Source organism: Vigna radiata, chromosome 11, assembly GCF_000741045.1.
Source record: "Vigna radiata var. radiata cultivar VC1973A chromosome 11, Vradiata_ver6, whole genome shotgun sequence".
Lineage (NCBI taxonomy): Eukaryota > Viridiplantae > Streptophyta > Magnoliopsida > Fabales > Fabaceae > Vigna > Vigna radiata.
Window position 1 is genome coordinate 15,265,216 of NC_028361.1, and position 14,716 is coordinate 15,279,931.

The window sequence follows — 14,716 nt, forward strand, 5'->3', positions numbered from 1 at the left end:
TTAGTGTGTTTAAGTGTGCATGTGAAGGTGAGTAAGTGTATTGGAGAAGAGAAGGGTAGTGATAGTTGTGAGTTTATGATTTTTTTTTTCTAAGTATAGGTTATATCTATATTTTTGAGAGGAATAGTGGTGGTTGTGCTTGGAGTTTATGTAAAAAGCTAGATCTTGGGGAACATTCCCATCTTTTCTCACGCAAGAAAATGTGTTCAAAGTTGTCATGTCTCTATATCTGACGTAAATAATTGATTAAAATAGATAGTAATCGATTATTTCGAATTAAGAGGTCTAAAAACACGAATTCCTCTATGGAATAATCAATTACTTTAAGTGTTAATCAATTAACGTTAATAGATTAACATAAGTGGTAATCAATTACCACACAAAAGCTCAAAATAAACATTTTCATGACTTCTCCAATTTGGTTGAGCCCCTTCACGAGGTCAAAAACATAAATATAGATAGTCAAATAAAGCTCTTTGATTCTAGTTTCCAATAAAAACAAGAATCATCTCATTTGGAATTTTGTAAAAGGAGTTATGAAAAATATAGTAAGCAAAGGTCAGAGTTGACAACATTCTAATTTACAAGAGTACTTGGGCTTTGATGCAAAAGATGAGAATTTCTCTTCCTTTTAATCGAAGAGAAGGATGAATGAGTAGGAGACCAAAAACAAAGAGAGGGAAGGAGAGGTGTTTTAAGGTGAATGGGTTTTGGTTTTAAGTAAGGTGTGGTGTTGACGGTTGGTCATGAAATAAAAAAAAAGAGAAAAAAAAATAAAGTTGTTACATAGATGATTGTTGTATTTAGGTACATGAATTGGTATAAAGGTGAGAATGGGTATATGTTAGTTTTGGTGAACATGAAGAAGAATTATGTTGTGAATTGGGTTTGATAAATAAATATGGAAGAAAGTGAAAAGGTGTGCATGTGGGTTAATTAGAGCTTGAAAAGAGAGGAAAATAAGTGTTTTGAATAATTGATAGTTGAAATAGAAAAGAAAAGGTGGAGAAATGAGAAAGATTGGGAAGAAATTATAATTATGAAAATTTAGAAATTTGTGGGTTGTGTGGGGCTTGCCTTGGTGAGAAAGTATTATTTTATTTTTATAGGGGTGTAAACTTATTAAGTTTAGAGAGGTGCCCCATTAAAGTTGTGTTTAAAACAATTATTAAGCATAGTTGTTTTGTTGGCCTATGTTTTTAATTGGTTTATACATATTATTGAGAATATGTATGAATTTGTGATTAAGCTCGTTTATTTTGTTTGGCCAACTTTTGGTCAATTTATACATGTTATTGAGAATATGTATGAGTTTGTGATTGAGCACGGTTATTTTGTTTGTTGATGTCGTATACATAAACTATGTTATTTGCTTGTAATTTTGTCGCACGTATGAACATTTCGATACGATAATAAATTTGAATCTTACAAGAGAATAAAGATTTAAGTGTCACAACGATGAGGTGGATGTCTCGCCCATTACTTCGGCTTGTGTTGAGTATAGTGCACCAGTGCATGTAGTATCAATTTTTTTTACTTGTTAAGTCCTTGAGGAGTTAGGGGAGATAGGTCTGAAGTTACGATAGAGGACAACTACAATCGCCTGTTATTGAGAACAAGTTGTGATGACGAAATGTAAGAAATGATTGGTCCACCAAAGGACAATCGACTACTATTGAGAAACAGGTTATGGAGAAGAAAATATGAGGAAACAACATCGATTTATGAAAGGCTTGTCCTGTTTGTGATGTTGTCTTTTGAGTCGAGATATGATGTTATGGCATGTTGGTCTTTGAGTAATGTGTTTATACTATGTTATATAAATGATGTTATGGCTTGTTGGTCTGTGTGTAATGTGTTATGCCATGTTATATAATGTGATATTTTTGGTAGCTCTCCTTTGCATGTTGTGGAAGTGGTTTCTACCTGCAATGATCGTACTTGTATGGAAGTAAATAATGTTGCAGATGAGGCTGAATTGGAGTAGCTCGACGAGAGACACATGGAATAATAATTGTCGAGGTTTTTATATTGATTTTATGTATATTGATTTGATTATTGTGTTTTAAAAAGATAAGTAAGAGTTGCTTTGTTGTGATGTCTAAACATAAGTTATGTTTATGGTTTTGACTTTACGATATTATTTTAATAAAAAAAATTGATGAGAACGTTTTATACAATTCGTACTCTACGACTATTCTTTTATACGTAAGTCCAGTAGGGGTGTTACACATACTAGAACTTAGGTTTCAGTGAGGTTTTGTGTTACCTTCGTTGGGTGGAAATGGGTTAGTACTGAGTATTATAATATGTGAATATCTTGAATTAATAAGGTATTAATATGCTTTGGATTATGTATATATGATGACTAATTATTGAGAAGAGAAATTTGATGTATGAATTGATGTATGAATTGTTTACTAAAATGCTTTATATTGTATATATGTGATGAGAAAAAAAAATTATATATATAAAAAAATTGCTTTATTTTATGATTTGAACTATGTGGTGTATGAAATTGTATAAGTTGATTAGAGTGTAGTGGCTTTTGAGGAAGAAAGTGTTTAAAATAATAATAGTTGAAAAGGAAACATTAGTTTTAAATGTTGGTACCAACAATTTTTATTTTCTCATTAACGTTTATAAGTGCAAAATTTTTTTTTTCATTAAAGTTCATAAGTGTTAATGGTCAGTCAGTTTTTATTATTCATTATTATGACAATGGTTTTTGACCAAGTTTCTACTTTATAAACAGAGATCTCCTGCATTTCTAAATACACAATGTTTTTCTCTCGTTCTCCTTCCTCTTAGTTTCATCATTTCTTCTTTTCTTTTCTAAAAATATCTTAGGTTTATTTTCTACTCTTTTTAAAGTTCGTTGCTAGTTCTTAAAAATTTTTAAAAAGTTTTTGTTGTATCCTGAGAAACTTGCACAATAAATTACAAATAAATTCTTAAGAACAATGATTTATATTTCTTGAAAAATTTTATTTATGATTTTGTAAGTTTTCTACAATAGAAAATACTTAACTTAATAGAGTTTATAACATATTGAATAAGATTTGAGAATATTATTATGACTTTATCCAACTCACATTATCTAGTTATCAGGATTAGTAAATATTCTAATAATCTAGTAATAATTTATAAATAATTTATCCTATCACATTCTAAACTACTTTCTTAAACTTATAATTGAGAATTTTGCTATCTAAAAATCGAATTTTGAATTTGCTTAATAAATAAGTCAAATATGAAAAATAAAATGTACAATTTATTTTGATAAAAAAATTCAACTCTTATTATCTTCTATTTGTATTAATTTATAAGAAAAATTATTAACTCCTTCTAAACCACCGTAATTTTCCACTCATCTTTATATCACCCATTAAATGTCATTAACAATTTTTCTTTAATTTTAAAATATAACATATCATTTAAAGATTAAAGACAGTTAATAATAGATATTAGTTAGGCTTTTTTCACTTGAATGGATTTGAGGAGGAGTAATTCAGAGGATTTGAAAGGATATGAAGATTTTTTGTTGTTTATTTGAATAAATTTGAAGATAAGTGAGAGTAGAGTTGGAAGTAAATTTTTTTAATCTGCCACACAAATTAAATTATACACTAATTCTCCTAAACTTTACTTTCCTCTCAAAAAAATTACACTATAAAAAAAAAATCATCTTCAAATCCACTCAATTATTCTGTTTCAAATTCACTCAAGTAAACAAGGTGTTAAAGTGTGTTTAAGGCTAATAAGCTATAATTAGTAAGTTAGTTTCACCAATACAAAAGTGTGTGTAGTTAGTAAAATATATCAAAATATAGTTTATTGCATAAGCTTTTAACTTCTAGTCTATAACTCATTCAATTTTTTATCTATTATTATCCCTTATATTTTAATATACATTTTAGTATTAATTTAGTTTTACTTACTATTATTTATTCTAATTTATAGAAGAATTTCATTATTATATAATTTTTAATATGTTAAATTGTTTTTTTAATTTTTCATGTAATTCAAATTAAAATAAATGTAATACAATAGTATTTTAAGCTAAAAAGGTAAAAAAAAAATTAAAATTAAATAAAAGCTAAACATGATTAATACTCTACGTATGAACCTCATTTATCCATCACTTATTCAAGTTGAGATTATATATATAATACATAATATATTACTATTTTTTGTTGCACAACTCCTTATAAACCTTTGTTACTTATCATCTGGATTGGAACATCCTTACCTGTTATTGGTCGAGGAAGGTTAATGTTTAAATTTTGGTTGAGACAATTCTAATACTTGAGGTGATAAAAACTAAAAATGTCATAAAGAACCATTTTGTTCAAACCGTTGACAAACGTAAAATAATTGATAAATAATTCTTTAACAGATCTAAACTTTTTACATTCATTTAATATTATCCTTATTTTTTATTCTTTTTTTTCTTGAAAAATTATAAAACTTTATATTTTTTAGACCATTTCACTCTTGTATTATGTATTAAATGAATGTAAAAATGTATAATATTATTATTATTCAAGAGAATTAGAATGATTACGCAAGATGCTATAACATTATTTTTGTTTTTTTTTCTGTGTTGTTTCTATTGTATTAGCTAACATATATAGAGATACATAAAGGATGTTCCAATGTTGTGGATTATAATGACGAGGAAGCAGATCAACTGGACCCATCTCATCTGACATAGGATGAAGAAGGCTTTGAAGCCAAATGCTCCATTACCATATGCATTTTTGATCTCCCGTATCTTGCAACATTTTTTATTTCCATTGGATGATGAAATTCCTGCCCCAAGGACGAGGCAAATGACAATAGCCCAAACTTCACTAGAATCCTTTGGATTTAGGAGAGATCATAACAACGTCTGGGTTCCTCCTCGTCGTCCTAAACGCCACAATGAAGCACCTCCTCCACAACAACCACCACCACCGCTCATTCCTCAACACCAAACTTCATATGATGACTTCATGAGGGGGATCAATGATCTCAGAACATTTGTGGGGGACAGCTTCAACACAATGAATGACAACATGAATGCAAGACTTGAACAACTCGAGATCAACATGGGAGACCGCTTTGATACATTGGAAACTCGAGTTGATCATTTGGAGCATGAGGTTATGCGTCGTCATTTTGGTCCAGGACCTTCCTCGTAGATACTTAGCAGTGTTATTTTGCTTATTTTTAGTTATTATCGTTATGTAATGCATTTTCAATTCATGCATTTTCAATTCAATGAAATATTTAAAGTTTCATTTCTGACTTTCTCTTCTATTTTCCATTTCTAATTTCGTTAAAAATAATTACTTTGCCGAAACACAATATATCACAAATTAATTCAAAAAAACAAAGCAAATGTGTCTACAACACAACTAAGACCTCATTCAACAATTAAAACACTCTGGTAATCGATTACAAGCCAGTGGTAATCGATTACCAGGGGAATTTTTTGCCCATTACACACTGGTAAGCGATTACCATGCAAATTACACAATTCAAAGTGCTGGTAATCGATTACAAGGTCCAAGTAATCGATTACCAGACTGGTTTTGGTCTAAAAAGCTGAAGTCGTGCAGGGGTGGCACGACTTTAGTCTTTGGTAATCGAGCTCAAATGTAATCGATTACCACGCACTGAAGTTGTTTTTGGGTAGCACGACTTCATCACTGTTCATATGAACAGTGTGAAGTCGTGCAATGGTGGCACGACTTCTCTTTTGGAAGTCGTCAGGGGGTAGCACGACTTCCCCTTGACTTTGAATTTGCCTACTTTGGTAATATATGAGGCAAATTTGTCTATGGGGGTACAAAAACCTACTTATCATCTGGATTGGAACATCCTTACCTGTTATTGGTCGAGGAAGGTTAATGTTTAAATTTCGGTTGAGACAATTCTAATACTTCAGCTGATAAAAACAAAAAATGTCATAAAGAACCATTTTGTTCTAACTGTTGACAAACGCAAAACACATCTAAACTTTTTACATTCATTTGATATTATCCTTACTTTTTATTCTTTTCTTTCTTAAAAAACTATAAAACTTTATACTTTTTAGACCATTTCACTCTTGTATCATGTATTAAATGAATGTAAAAATGTATAATAGTATTATTATTCAAGAAAATTAGAATGATTACGCAAGATGCTGTAACATTATTTTTGTTTTTTTTTTTTTCTGTGTTGTTTCTATTGTATTAGCTTGTGCACCTTGTTGAACACAACTCCAACATAAAACTGGGTTGGACAAAATTTGATGGATGACTGAAATCCTGATATATGGAAATTCCAGCATTCTTCCTTCATTAATTAGTAGTCCCTGTATTTCTATACTTGTATCTAGTGGCCCAGAACAGGTAATGCAGGAAGTTCAAGGCACTTAGCACACACATGAGCCAATAGAATTTGTGCAGCTGATAGTGGTTAAAGTTGGCACCAGAAAGCCATGGTTGGTGGGTGCCATTTCCAGTGACACTGTTTACAACAGATACAATGGCCGAACTTAGATAATACCCCATTGCCAAAGAGGCCCAAGAAAGAGATGTGGCCAATGATCTCATCCTTATTGGTGCTTCTGAAAAGAAATATTCCAACAACCCAGCTAAGGTGAAAAGATCAGCGGATCCAAGGAACAGGTACTGAAAGGCAATCCACAAGAATGTGATAGGTAGTGGTTTCGTTGGATCATCAACTTGGCCTGACTCAGTGGCTACCCTTTTCCTTTTGATTTCAACAAGAGCAGCCACTGCCATGGCAACTATAGAGAGTACTAATCCAAATCCTATCCTTTGGAGGTGGCTGATCCCCATTTCTGATTTGGTGGCTTTCCTTGTGTAGGGGATGATGATGTGGTCATAAATTGGTGCAAGGATCATGATGAACACAACTGGGAAAACTGGTAATGAAGATGGTGGCACCTTTAGGGAACCAAGCTTTGTGTTCATAGAAGCAGCTTGTTCAACAGAGAATGTAGACAACTGAGCCAGGCAACAGTTAAGAATGATTGTACAAGCAAATATAGGTACTACTTTCACCACTACTTTCACATCTTCTACTTCTTCCACACTGCATTCTAGTGATGAATACCTTGCCTTGTTTGTAACTGCTTTGTTGAGAAATTTGAGCTGCCCTGTTGGGGTTTTATTTGTTGTGTTTGCCTTTACTGATTCTTGTTCTGATTCCATTCTTCCCGAGTTTGGATTAGAAGGGCTAGAAGCCATGTTAACAACAGCACTGCTAGAGTTTTTGTACGTGCAGCTATTTAGTACAGCAGCAAGAAGAACCTGTTCAAATTAAAACAAGAAATTACCATAGTTTCTTATCAGCTAACAGTCCTTGATAGTGTAAAGAAATTAAAATGATGGCGCTTACCTTTAAAATGGTTGTGAGTGGACTTCCAGAAGGGATCTTGTTCTTGTAAGTAGGCGAACCAGAAAGAAAAACTGGGATAGATAGAAAAATGCTAATGGTAGAAATTGCAAAACCCCATTGCCAGCCTTTGTTGTCTTCAATCCACACAACAAAAGTAACTGCAATGAGGGCACCGCATGACAGGCAGAAGACAAAGTAGTTGAAGAAAGTTGATCTCTGCTTCCGACCAGACGGGGTGGTTTCATCAAATTGCTCACCACCATGTGCTGGCAGTGACCCTTTGATCCCTCCAACCCCCAAAGCCACCAGATACAGCCCAACAAACAACATTGCTGCTCTCCCACCATTAACTTCTTCACATGGACTCTCTCTGTCACACTTTGGTGCCTTTAACCAAGGATCACGAGCTTGGATGGTCAGAACAATCAGACCCTGCACAAATTGTAAACATTCTTTAGCCAACCATGTTTTTCATGGGAGTGGAGCCTACTACCAAAAATGCTCATGGGAATTGCTCAGAGAAAGAAGGCAAACCAATAAAAGAAAAGAAAATCAGAATTTCTGCACATGCTGCTTTTGGACAACTACAATGATAAAAAAGTGTGGCTAGTGCCTACCATTTATCGAATATTTGACCAACAAAAGAATGGTCCAATACTATGCACAAAAGTGTCTCATGTCTTACATAGAACAAGGTCCATGTGTCCTTCGGTTTTTGGACCGTGCACGGACAAGGACAAGGACGTGTTATGATCCACTGGTACCATTTTCATTATGAAATATCACTGTTTTTTGTTGGCGTTTTTAGCAAGTTATGTGTGTGCGGAAATGGATCACCACGACCACACACGTGGTTCGCAAACGTACTTTGCTACAACTTCCTTATAAGTGCCTTTACAACTTCTGGAACGAGCAGATTTTACAAAAGAAAAACATTCTAGAATAATGACACAGTCATTAGAACAAGATGCTCATCGTGAATATCTTTTGCCACAAACATTACAAGACATAGCACTTAGCTAAACTTGACATGATCCACCAATGAAAAACTAACTTTATCCATAATGTCATCCATTTTTTCTAAATAGATATTTTAAGTTCAAAAAAGTTGTGATTCAGGCTCAGCATGTTTCACACCCCTTAACATACATACATATGTGCATAACATTTTATTCGTTGACCAATTCAAGCAGTTTCCAAACAATAGCGTGAAGTAAAAATGATACTTAATTCTTGTGTTGAAATTTGGTGAGCACGTAATAAAAATGTTTCTAATATTATTAGCTAAATAAAATATATAATTTTAAAATTATCTTATAGGTACCAACAAAATACTATATATGTATATTAAATAATGTAAAAATAATTAAGTGACGAACGTGATGATGACACGTAATAGTTGGGGGCGAGATTTGAGGAGGCAAAACGACAAAAGTTGATGCACTAAACAAAGGGGTCCTAGGCATTTGAGCAAATTAAATACGTTGCATGGAAAATAATACGTGGGTCCTCTTATATTTAATAAATCAAAGATAGGCTTACAAGGATACTTTTCTAAAGAATCAAAACAAGATAAAAATTACTTATTTAATTAATAGTTTTTAAAATAAAACACTCTTTAGCCTTCTCTCTATATCATGCATCTCTTTGATTTCTCTTCTCACTCCTTCACTTCGTGTAACACCAAAAGATCATAGTATGTAGAAAGACAAAATCTCCCCCACCAACATTATTTTATCTCCTCCACTCCAAAATCATAAAGTCGTCGAACACTATCAACCATATTATGTGCCCTTCCCATTTAAATTAGATGGTGACCACAAGAACAATTAATATATATAATTATTTATGCACATCATGCTCAACATTACTTTTTTTTTTCCTCTCAACTCTACTTCTTCCTTGCCCACCACTAAGATTGCAAGTTCAAGGTTATAAACATATATATATATATATATATATATATATATATATTTTACTATACGTTCTAGAGATAAAATGAAAAGAGACATAAACCATGTAAATATTGTGAATCTGTTAAAGTATTAATTATCGTTGACATGCTCTATGACTTGTGTATCTCAGTGGGAATTAATGAAATTCGTATCATATCATAAGGTTTCGATAGACCAAGTGGAAGAGGGAATGCAGGAAAAAGAAGAAAGAAAGAGAATCCAGGGTTGGATAAGTGTTTTTAACACCATTCATGGTTTTTAAATTCTTCCATGAGAATTTGGTTTTGCACCATCTGATTCAACCCTACCAAGCAAGTTGCAAAGCTTTGCAACGACTCAATCTTATTCCTGTAGACACGTCACATCCTTTTGCCGGACACGTGTACTTTGAGTCACCCAGAAAAAAAAAACATCTTTTTTTACGAGATTAATATTCTCTCCTATATATTTATCTTGTGTACTTAAAAAAAGAGAAAGAAAAAAAAATTTGATTTCCCTTTTTCTTTGAGCGACATAACATGGAAAAGGGAAAACAATAAGTGCAAAAGCAAGGATGAGTTTGTGTTGAATGAGTGAGTAGTGAGAGAAACAGAAAGACTTATGGAGAAAGCAAAAAGTGATGTTGGTGATCACATGGAAGAAAAGATATGAGGGAAGAGTGTAGTGGCTTACCATGAACTCAATAACTGCACTTATCAGGTAGACACGATAAGTGGTGAAAAAGGCATCGGATAAGAAACCACCAAGGAGGGCAAGAAGGAAGGCAGTTCCCATGAAATTGGTGACATTGTTAGCAGATTTTGAAGGTGACATGTGCATATGTTGTTTCAGGTACAAAACCAAGTTGCTAGCATTCGCCAAAAACGCCAGATTCTCCAATATCTCGGCCACTGTTCCAAACACAACAACCTCGGAATCAGCAATAATGAATTGTCTCATATAAGTTATGAACATTTCTGTCTTTTTTCTTTCTGTCTCATAAAAAAAAAAAAAAAAAAGATTTTGAGACAGACCCAGAACAAAGGAGGCTGCAAACATGCCTCCATGGCGTCCTCTGAGAGCAGGTTTGTTGTTCCAATCCACATAGCCTTGCCATGTGGTAAGTTGGGGAGCTTCAAGTTCCTGCAAAATTAATTTGATGGAGTTTGTTATGTTAATGCAACAGAATATGTTTATGAGAGTGAAAAGCGAGAGAGAAAGAGAGGGAAGTGACCATGGTGGTGTGTTGAAGTTGGATCTGAGAGATAGAAAGAGAGAGAGATGATGGTTAGGGGAAAAAGAGTGATGAGTGTGAGAGAGATTTATAGGGAAGAGTCCAAGTTGGGCATAATGGGCATCACACTCCACACCTTTGACATTCAAAGTCACCTTAATCCTTCTTTCACATTCATTTTTCTTTTTCTTATTCCTTGCTAAATCTACTTTTATATTTCTTTATTGCATCACCATATTTTAACACAATTTTTTAACAAATTTTTTAACAATATAATATGTATTATTATTTTATTTATATATTTAAATTTATTTTAAAAAAATATTTAAAATGAACCAATCATAAACTATGTATTCGTTAAAAAAAATTGTTAAAAACACTTTCTTCTTTTTATAATAATAATGATAACTATAATAATAATAATAAGTATACTCGTGACTTCTGAATACATTAAAGGGTTCTGTATTATATTTAAATCCGTATTTTACACTTAATTTATATATCAATTAAAACTTGTAAATGAATTAAAGCTACTATAACGTTTACCAAAATATTACATCTTCTCTGATATTGTGCTTACGTAAATGATTATTAATGATGCAAAAACTTGAATTTATACTATATTAATAACTTCATTTTGAATTATACAATTCAAAAAATAAATCGTCATAAAAAAATATTTTGAAAATCAAAATCAGACACTCTATTAGAAATATACTTTTAAATATTTTATAATTTCTAAGTTTTGAATCATATATATATATATTTTTAAATTTCTAAATATATTATCATCACCATCATTATTAATTAGATATGACTATTAATGATATCATTATAAATTTTTACAATTTCAGAGTTTTTGAATTATAGTTTTCCTATTTTTAAACGATGAAGTAAAACTATTGCCTTTAAAAATCCTAACCAACACCATGTTTGTATGAATGTAGATCCCAAAACTCTAATATTGCATTTTATATCAATTTGAATCTTTAGATTTTAAATAATTAATTAATTAATTAATCATTTAATTTGTGTATCACATGTCGTATCTTGAATTGGTAAGATAATAGATACTAAACCACACACATATTTTTAGGAGTACAAGTATATATTATGTGGATCAATATTCAATTTCAAATTTTAACCTCATGAAAAGGATATTATACTTTTCTCAGTGGAAATGGTTGGAATTTAACTTACATTATAAATTAATAATCATTTGAAGTTTTAAATTTTGAGATTAAAAAACCTTCCAAATATAGCATATATGATAGGGCACAAATTACAATCATTAAACTAAACCATTAGAATTTCTACACTTATAATACAATTTTGTGTACGCTTGAAGGTCTCTTAAAATGGAAAAGAGTGAACAATGAAATTGTTTAAATTGAGAAGAAGGGAGTGAAAAATGAAACAAAAAAACGAGTGAAAAATATATAAGTAATTATTGATATAATAAAATAAATATTTTTTTTTATATTTAAAAAGTTTCCAAAGTTATTTTATATTATAGTAAACTACTGTACAAATAAATGTTAAGAAATGTTTAAATAAGTACAACTCATCTCAAATTAAATTTTATTCCACTACAAACTACTACATTTTCAATTATTAATGCATGATAATACTCGTAATTTTTTAAAATAATTTAATACAAAAATAATTTTAGAAATATAAATTAAAGTTTAAATAAACTTTAAATTAAAAGAATTACTATATGAAAAGAAAATTTTAGAAAAATAGAGAAGGTTAACCCCATGCCTTCCATCTACATAATCAAAGAAAATGCAAACATTCATATATGTAAATGAGATATTTTAGGATATTTGGAAATCCAAAGTTTGAAAATTTTTAGACGACGATAAAAGCAAAGTAAAAAAATGACATCCATACTTTTTGAGATACTCTGGAATTTGAAGTCACAATTTTCACATATATTGATGTTAAAAATGTTTTATTTTTACATAAATTAAATTTTAAAACTGAGTCAATATAAGAGAAAAATCGATTAAATCAAGCAACTTATTTAACTTTTAAGTTAAAAAAATTGAAGCAATCCTATCCACTAAAAGGAGATTAAGTAAAAAAATTATTCCGAGGGGTTTTTTTCTTATGTTCACATACAAGTAAATACAAATATTTGAATCAAATGGACTTTTATACAACAAAAAGCATAAGCACTTCTGTAACTGCAATGGTTTATTACATTAGTACCTATCATTTCGCATGTGAATAGCAAACATACGTTTAAGTGTCAAACTTCCTAAGATTTTATTTATCAATCTAGATTATTGTAACTTGTGTCATTTAAAAACATTTTATAAGATTATTGTAATGTTATGAAAAGTGAGAAATTATACTTTAGAGGATAAACATATTTACAATTGCAGATTACAGATCAGATATGTCCAAATATGTGAAAACATAACAAAGCTAAAAAGTTTTAAAGCTCTTTAACATTTTTCTTATGAAAATTGTATGCCTCTAAGTCGGAAATAAGTTACTAGTAATACTTATTTATTTGATGCATTCCTTCCAGTATTCTATTTCTATATTAGTGAAAAAGTTATTAAAAATTAAAAATTGTGGTATGCTAATATTTTATGAAAAATAACGAAATATTCCATTTTAAAGTTACAAATTTTAGGCAAGTGGGTTTAATGAAAAAAAAAACTTAAGTTAAGAAATAAGTCCACTTAATTTGATTTTTTTAGTTCAAAATTTTGTAATCGAACACAATCTACTAATAATGTATAAGTTGGATTAGCTTATTTAAATATATTTGTTTTTCTCATTTATTTTATATATTTATCGTATTACAATTAAGATGAATTGATTTGACTAACCAATTTATAAGCTTACGACGAAAGTTTAACTTTTATATGAAGGATGAAAAGTAAAACATGTGGAATGTGTGAAATTAAAGGTGAAATAGTTAGTTATTTGTTATTTAGGAGTAGGGTGACAACACGCATATGCAAGATGTTTGATTAAGGAAAAGGAGGAGGAGGTGATGATGGTTGGGGTGACAGTGGTAGTTGGAGGTAACATGGAGGTTCGCCGATGATACGTCACTAGAGACGTGGATGTTTGTCGTTAATATTGACACACACGATTAACATTGATGATTGTTGATGACATGTAGACGAAAGACACTAGTAATAGTGACGATTATGGTCAGAGTTAGAGAAGAAAGTGGAGGAGGAAGAAGTGAGGAAAAGAAAGAGGAAAATGAAAGACAATTGTAGAAGGAGGATGAAATCCTAAAAAATGAAAATGACCTGGAATGATGATGGTGGTGTGACGACCATCGATAATAAGAAGGAAAAGAAAGATGAAATAATGAAAAGAAGAGGAAGAGAAAGAAAGAGACCAATCACGTATTTTATCGTAATTGTTACAGATGAATATTTATTGACAGATATAACGACGAATTTGTACTCATTAGTAAAATTTACCAACAATTACTTTATCAACAAATTTCTACTCATTAGTAATTTCTTGATAAATCACATTTGTTGATGAATTTTTTTTATTATCGATGAATTATGTTATTTCTTTTTGTAGTGGTAGGAATTAATATGTTTTTTGGGAAAATGTTTCACGCATGCAATTCAAAATTAGAATTATTTGTAGATTGAATTTATGTTTTCTTGCATAAGGATATGTAGGAGAAGTTATTCTTAAAATGGAAATGTTGTTTTGTTTTCTTTTCGACATTTTTATGATGTATATGGGTTTGGACAACCTTATTATTCTATTTAATTATATTTGTTTTCCTGAAAAAAAAATAACAATAAGGGTGTTCGTTAATGTCATTAAAACATTAATTACAATTAGAAAAAAATATACAAGTGTTAACTTATATAATTAAAAAATAAATAAGTTAAATATTCAAATTATTTTAAAAAAATTAATCCTAAAAAGGTCAAAGTATAAGAAAATGATAAAAAAAAAGTTATAAAAAGTGATTTGTTGTTGATATTGTTTAACCTACGTTTACTCGACTCGAATTTTTATAATTTAAGCTTTAAGTGAGTTAGACTCAATTTGCCTTATATTAAAAAAAAAATTATATTTTTGTCATGTATTTGAAATCATTTTGACTTTAAAGTAGTTATTTTTAGAAAGAAAAATAATTAGCCTT

General features: G+C 30.5%; 1 protein-coding gene across 1 annotated transcript; it reads right to left on the reverse strand.

Annotated features, from left to right (window-relative positions):
* Nucleotides 1-6,140: 6,140 nt before the first annotated feature.
* Nucleotides 6,141-10,697, reverse strand: LOC106777180 (protein NRT1/ PTR FAMILY 4.6). The gene is made up of 5 exons (XM_014664721.2): nt 10,567-10,697; nt 10,367-10,475; nt 10,026-10,243; nt 7,399-7,830; nt 6,141-7,310 (listed from the first exon to the last, which is right to left on the reverse strand). The coding sequence occupies exons 1-5, from the start codon at nt 10,567-10,569 to the stop codon at nt 6,333-6,335; spliced, it is 1,740 nt and encodes a 579-aa protein (XP_014520207.1). The 5' UTR covers nt 10,570-10,697; the 3' UTR covers nt 6,141-6,332.
* Nucleotides 10,698-14,716: the final 4,019 nt, after the last annotated feature.

What these genes read in the sequence shown, in the direction of transcription:
- LOC106777180 (XM_014664721.2), bottom strand. An exon ending in TGCAGCCTCCTTTGTTCTGG is followed by an intron (nt 10,244 to 10,366) that starts GTCTGTCTCAAA and finishes TGTTTGGAACAG; the next exon opens with TGGCCGAGATATTGGAGAAT. An exon ending in CACTCACAACCATTTTAAAG is followed by an intron (nt 7,311 to 7,398) that starts GTAAGCGCCATC and finishes TAATTTGAACAG; the next exon opens with GTTCTTCTTGCTGCTGTACT.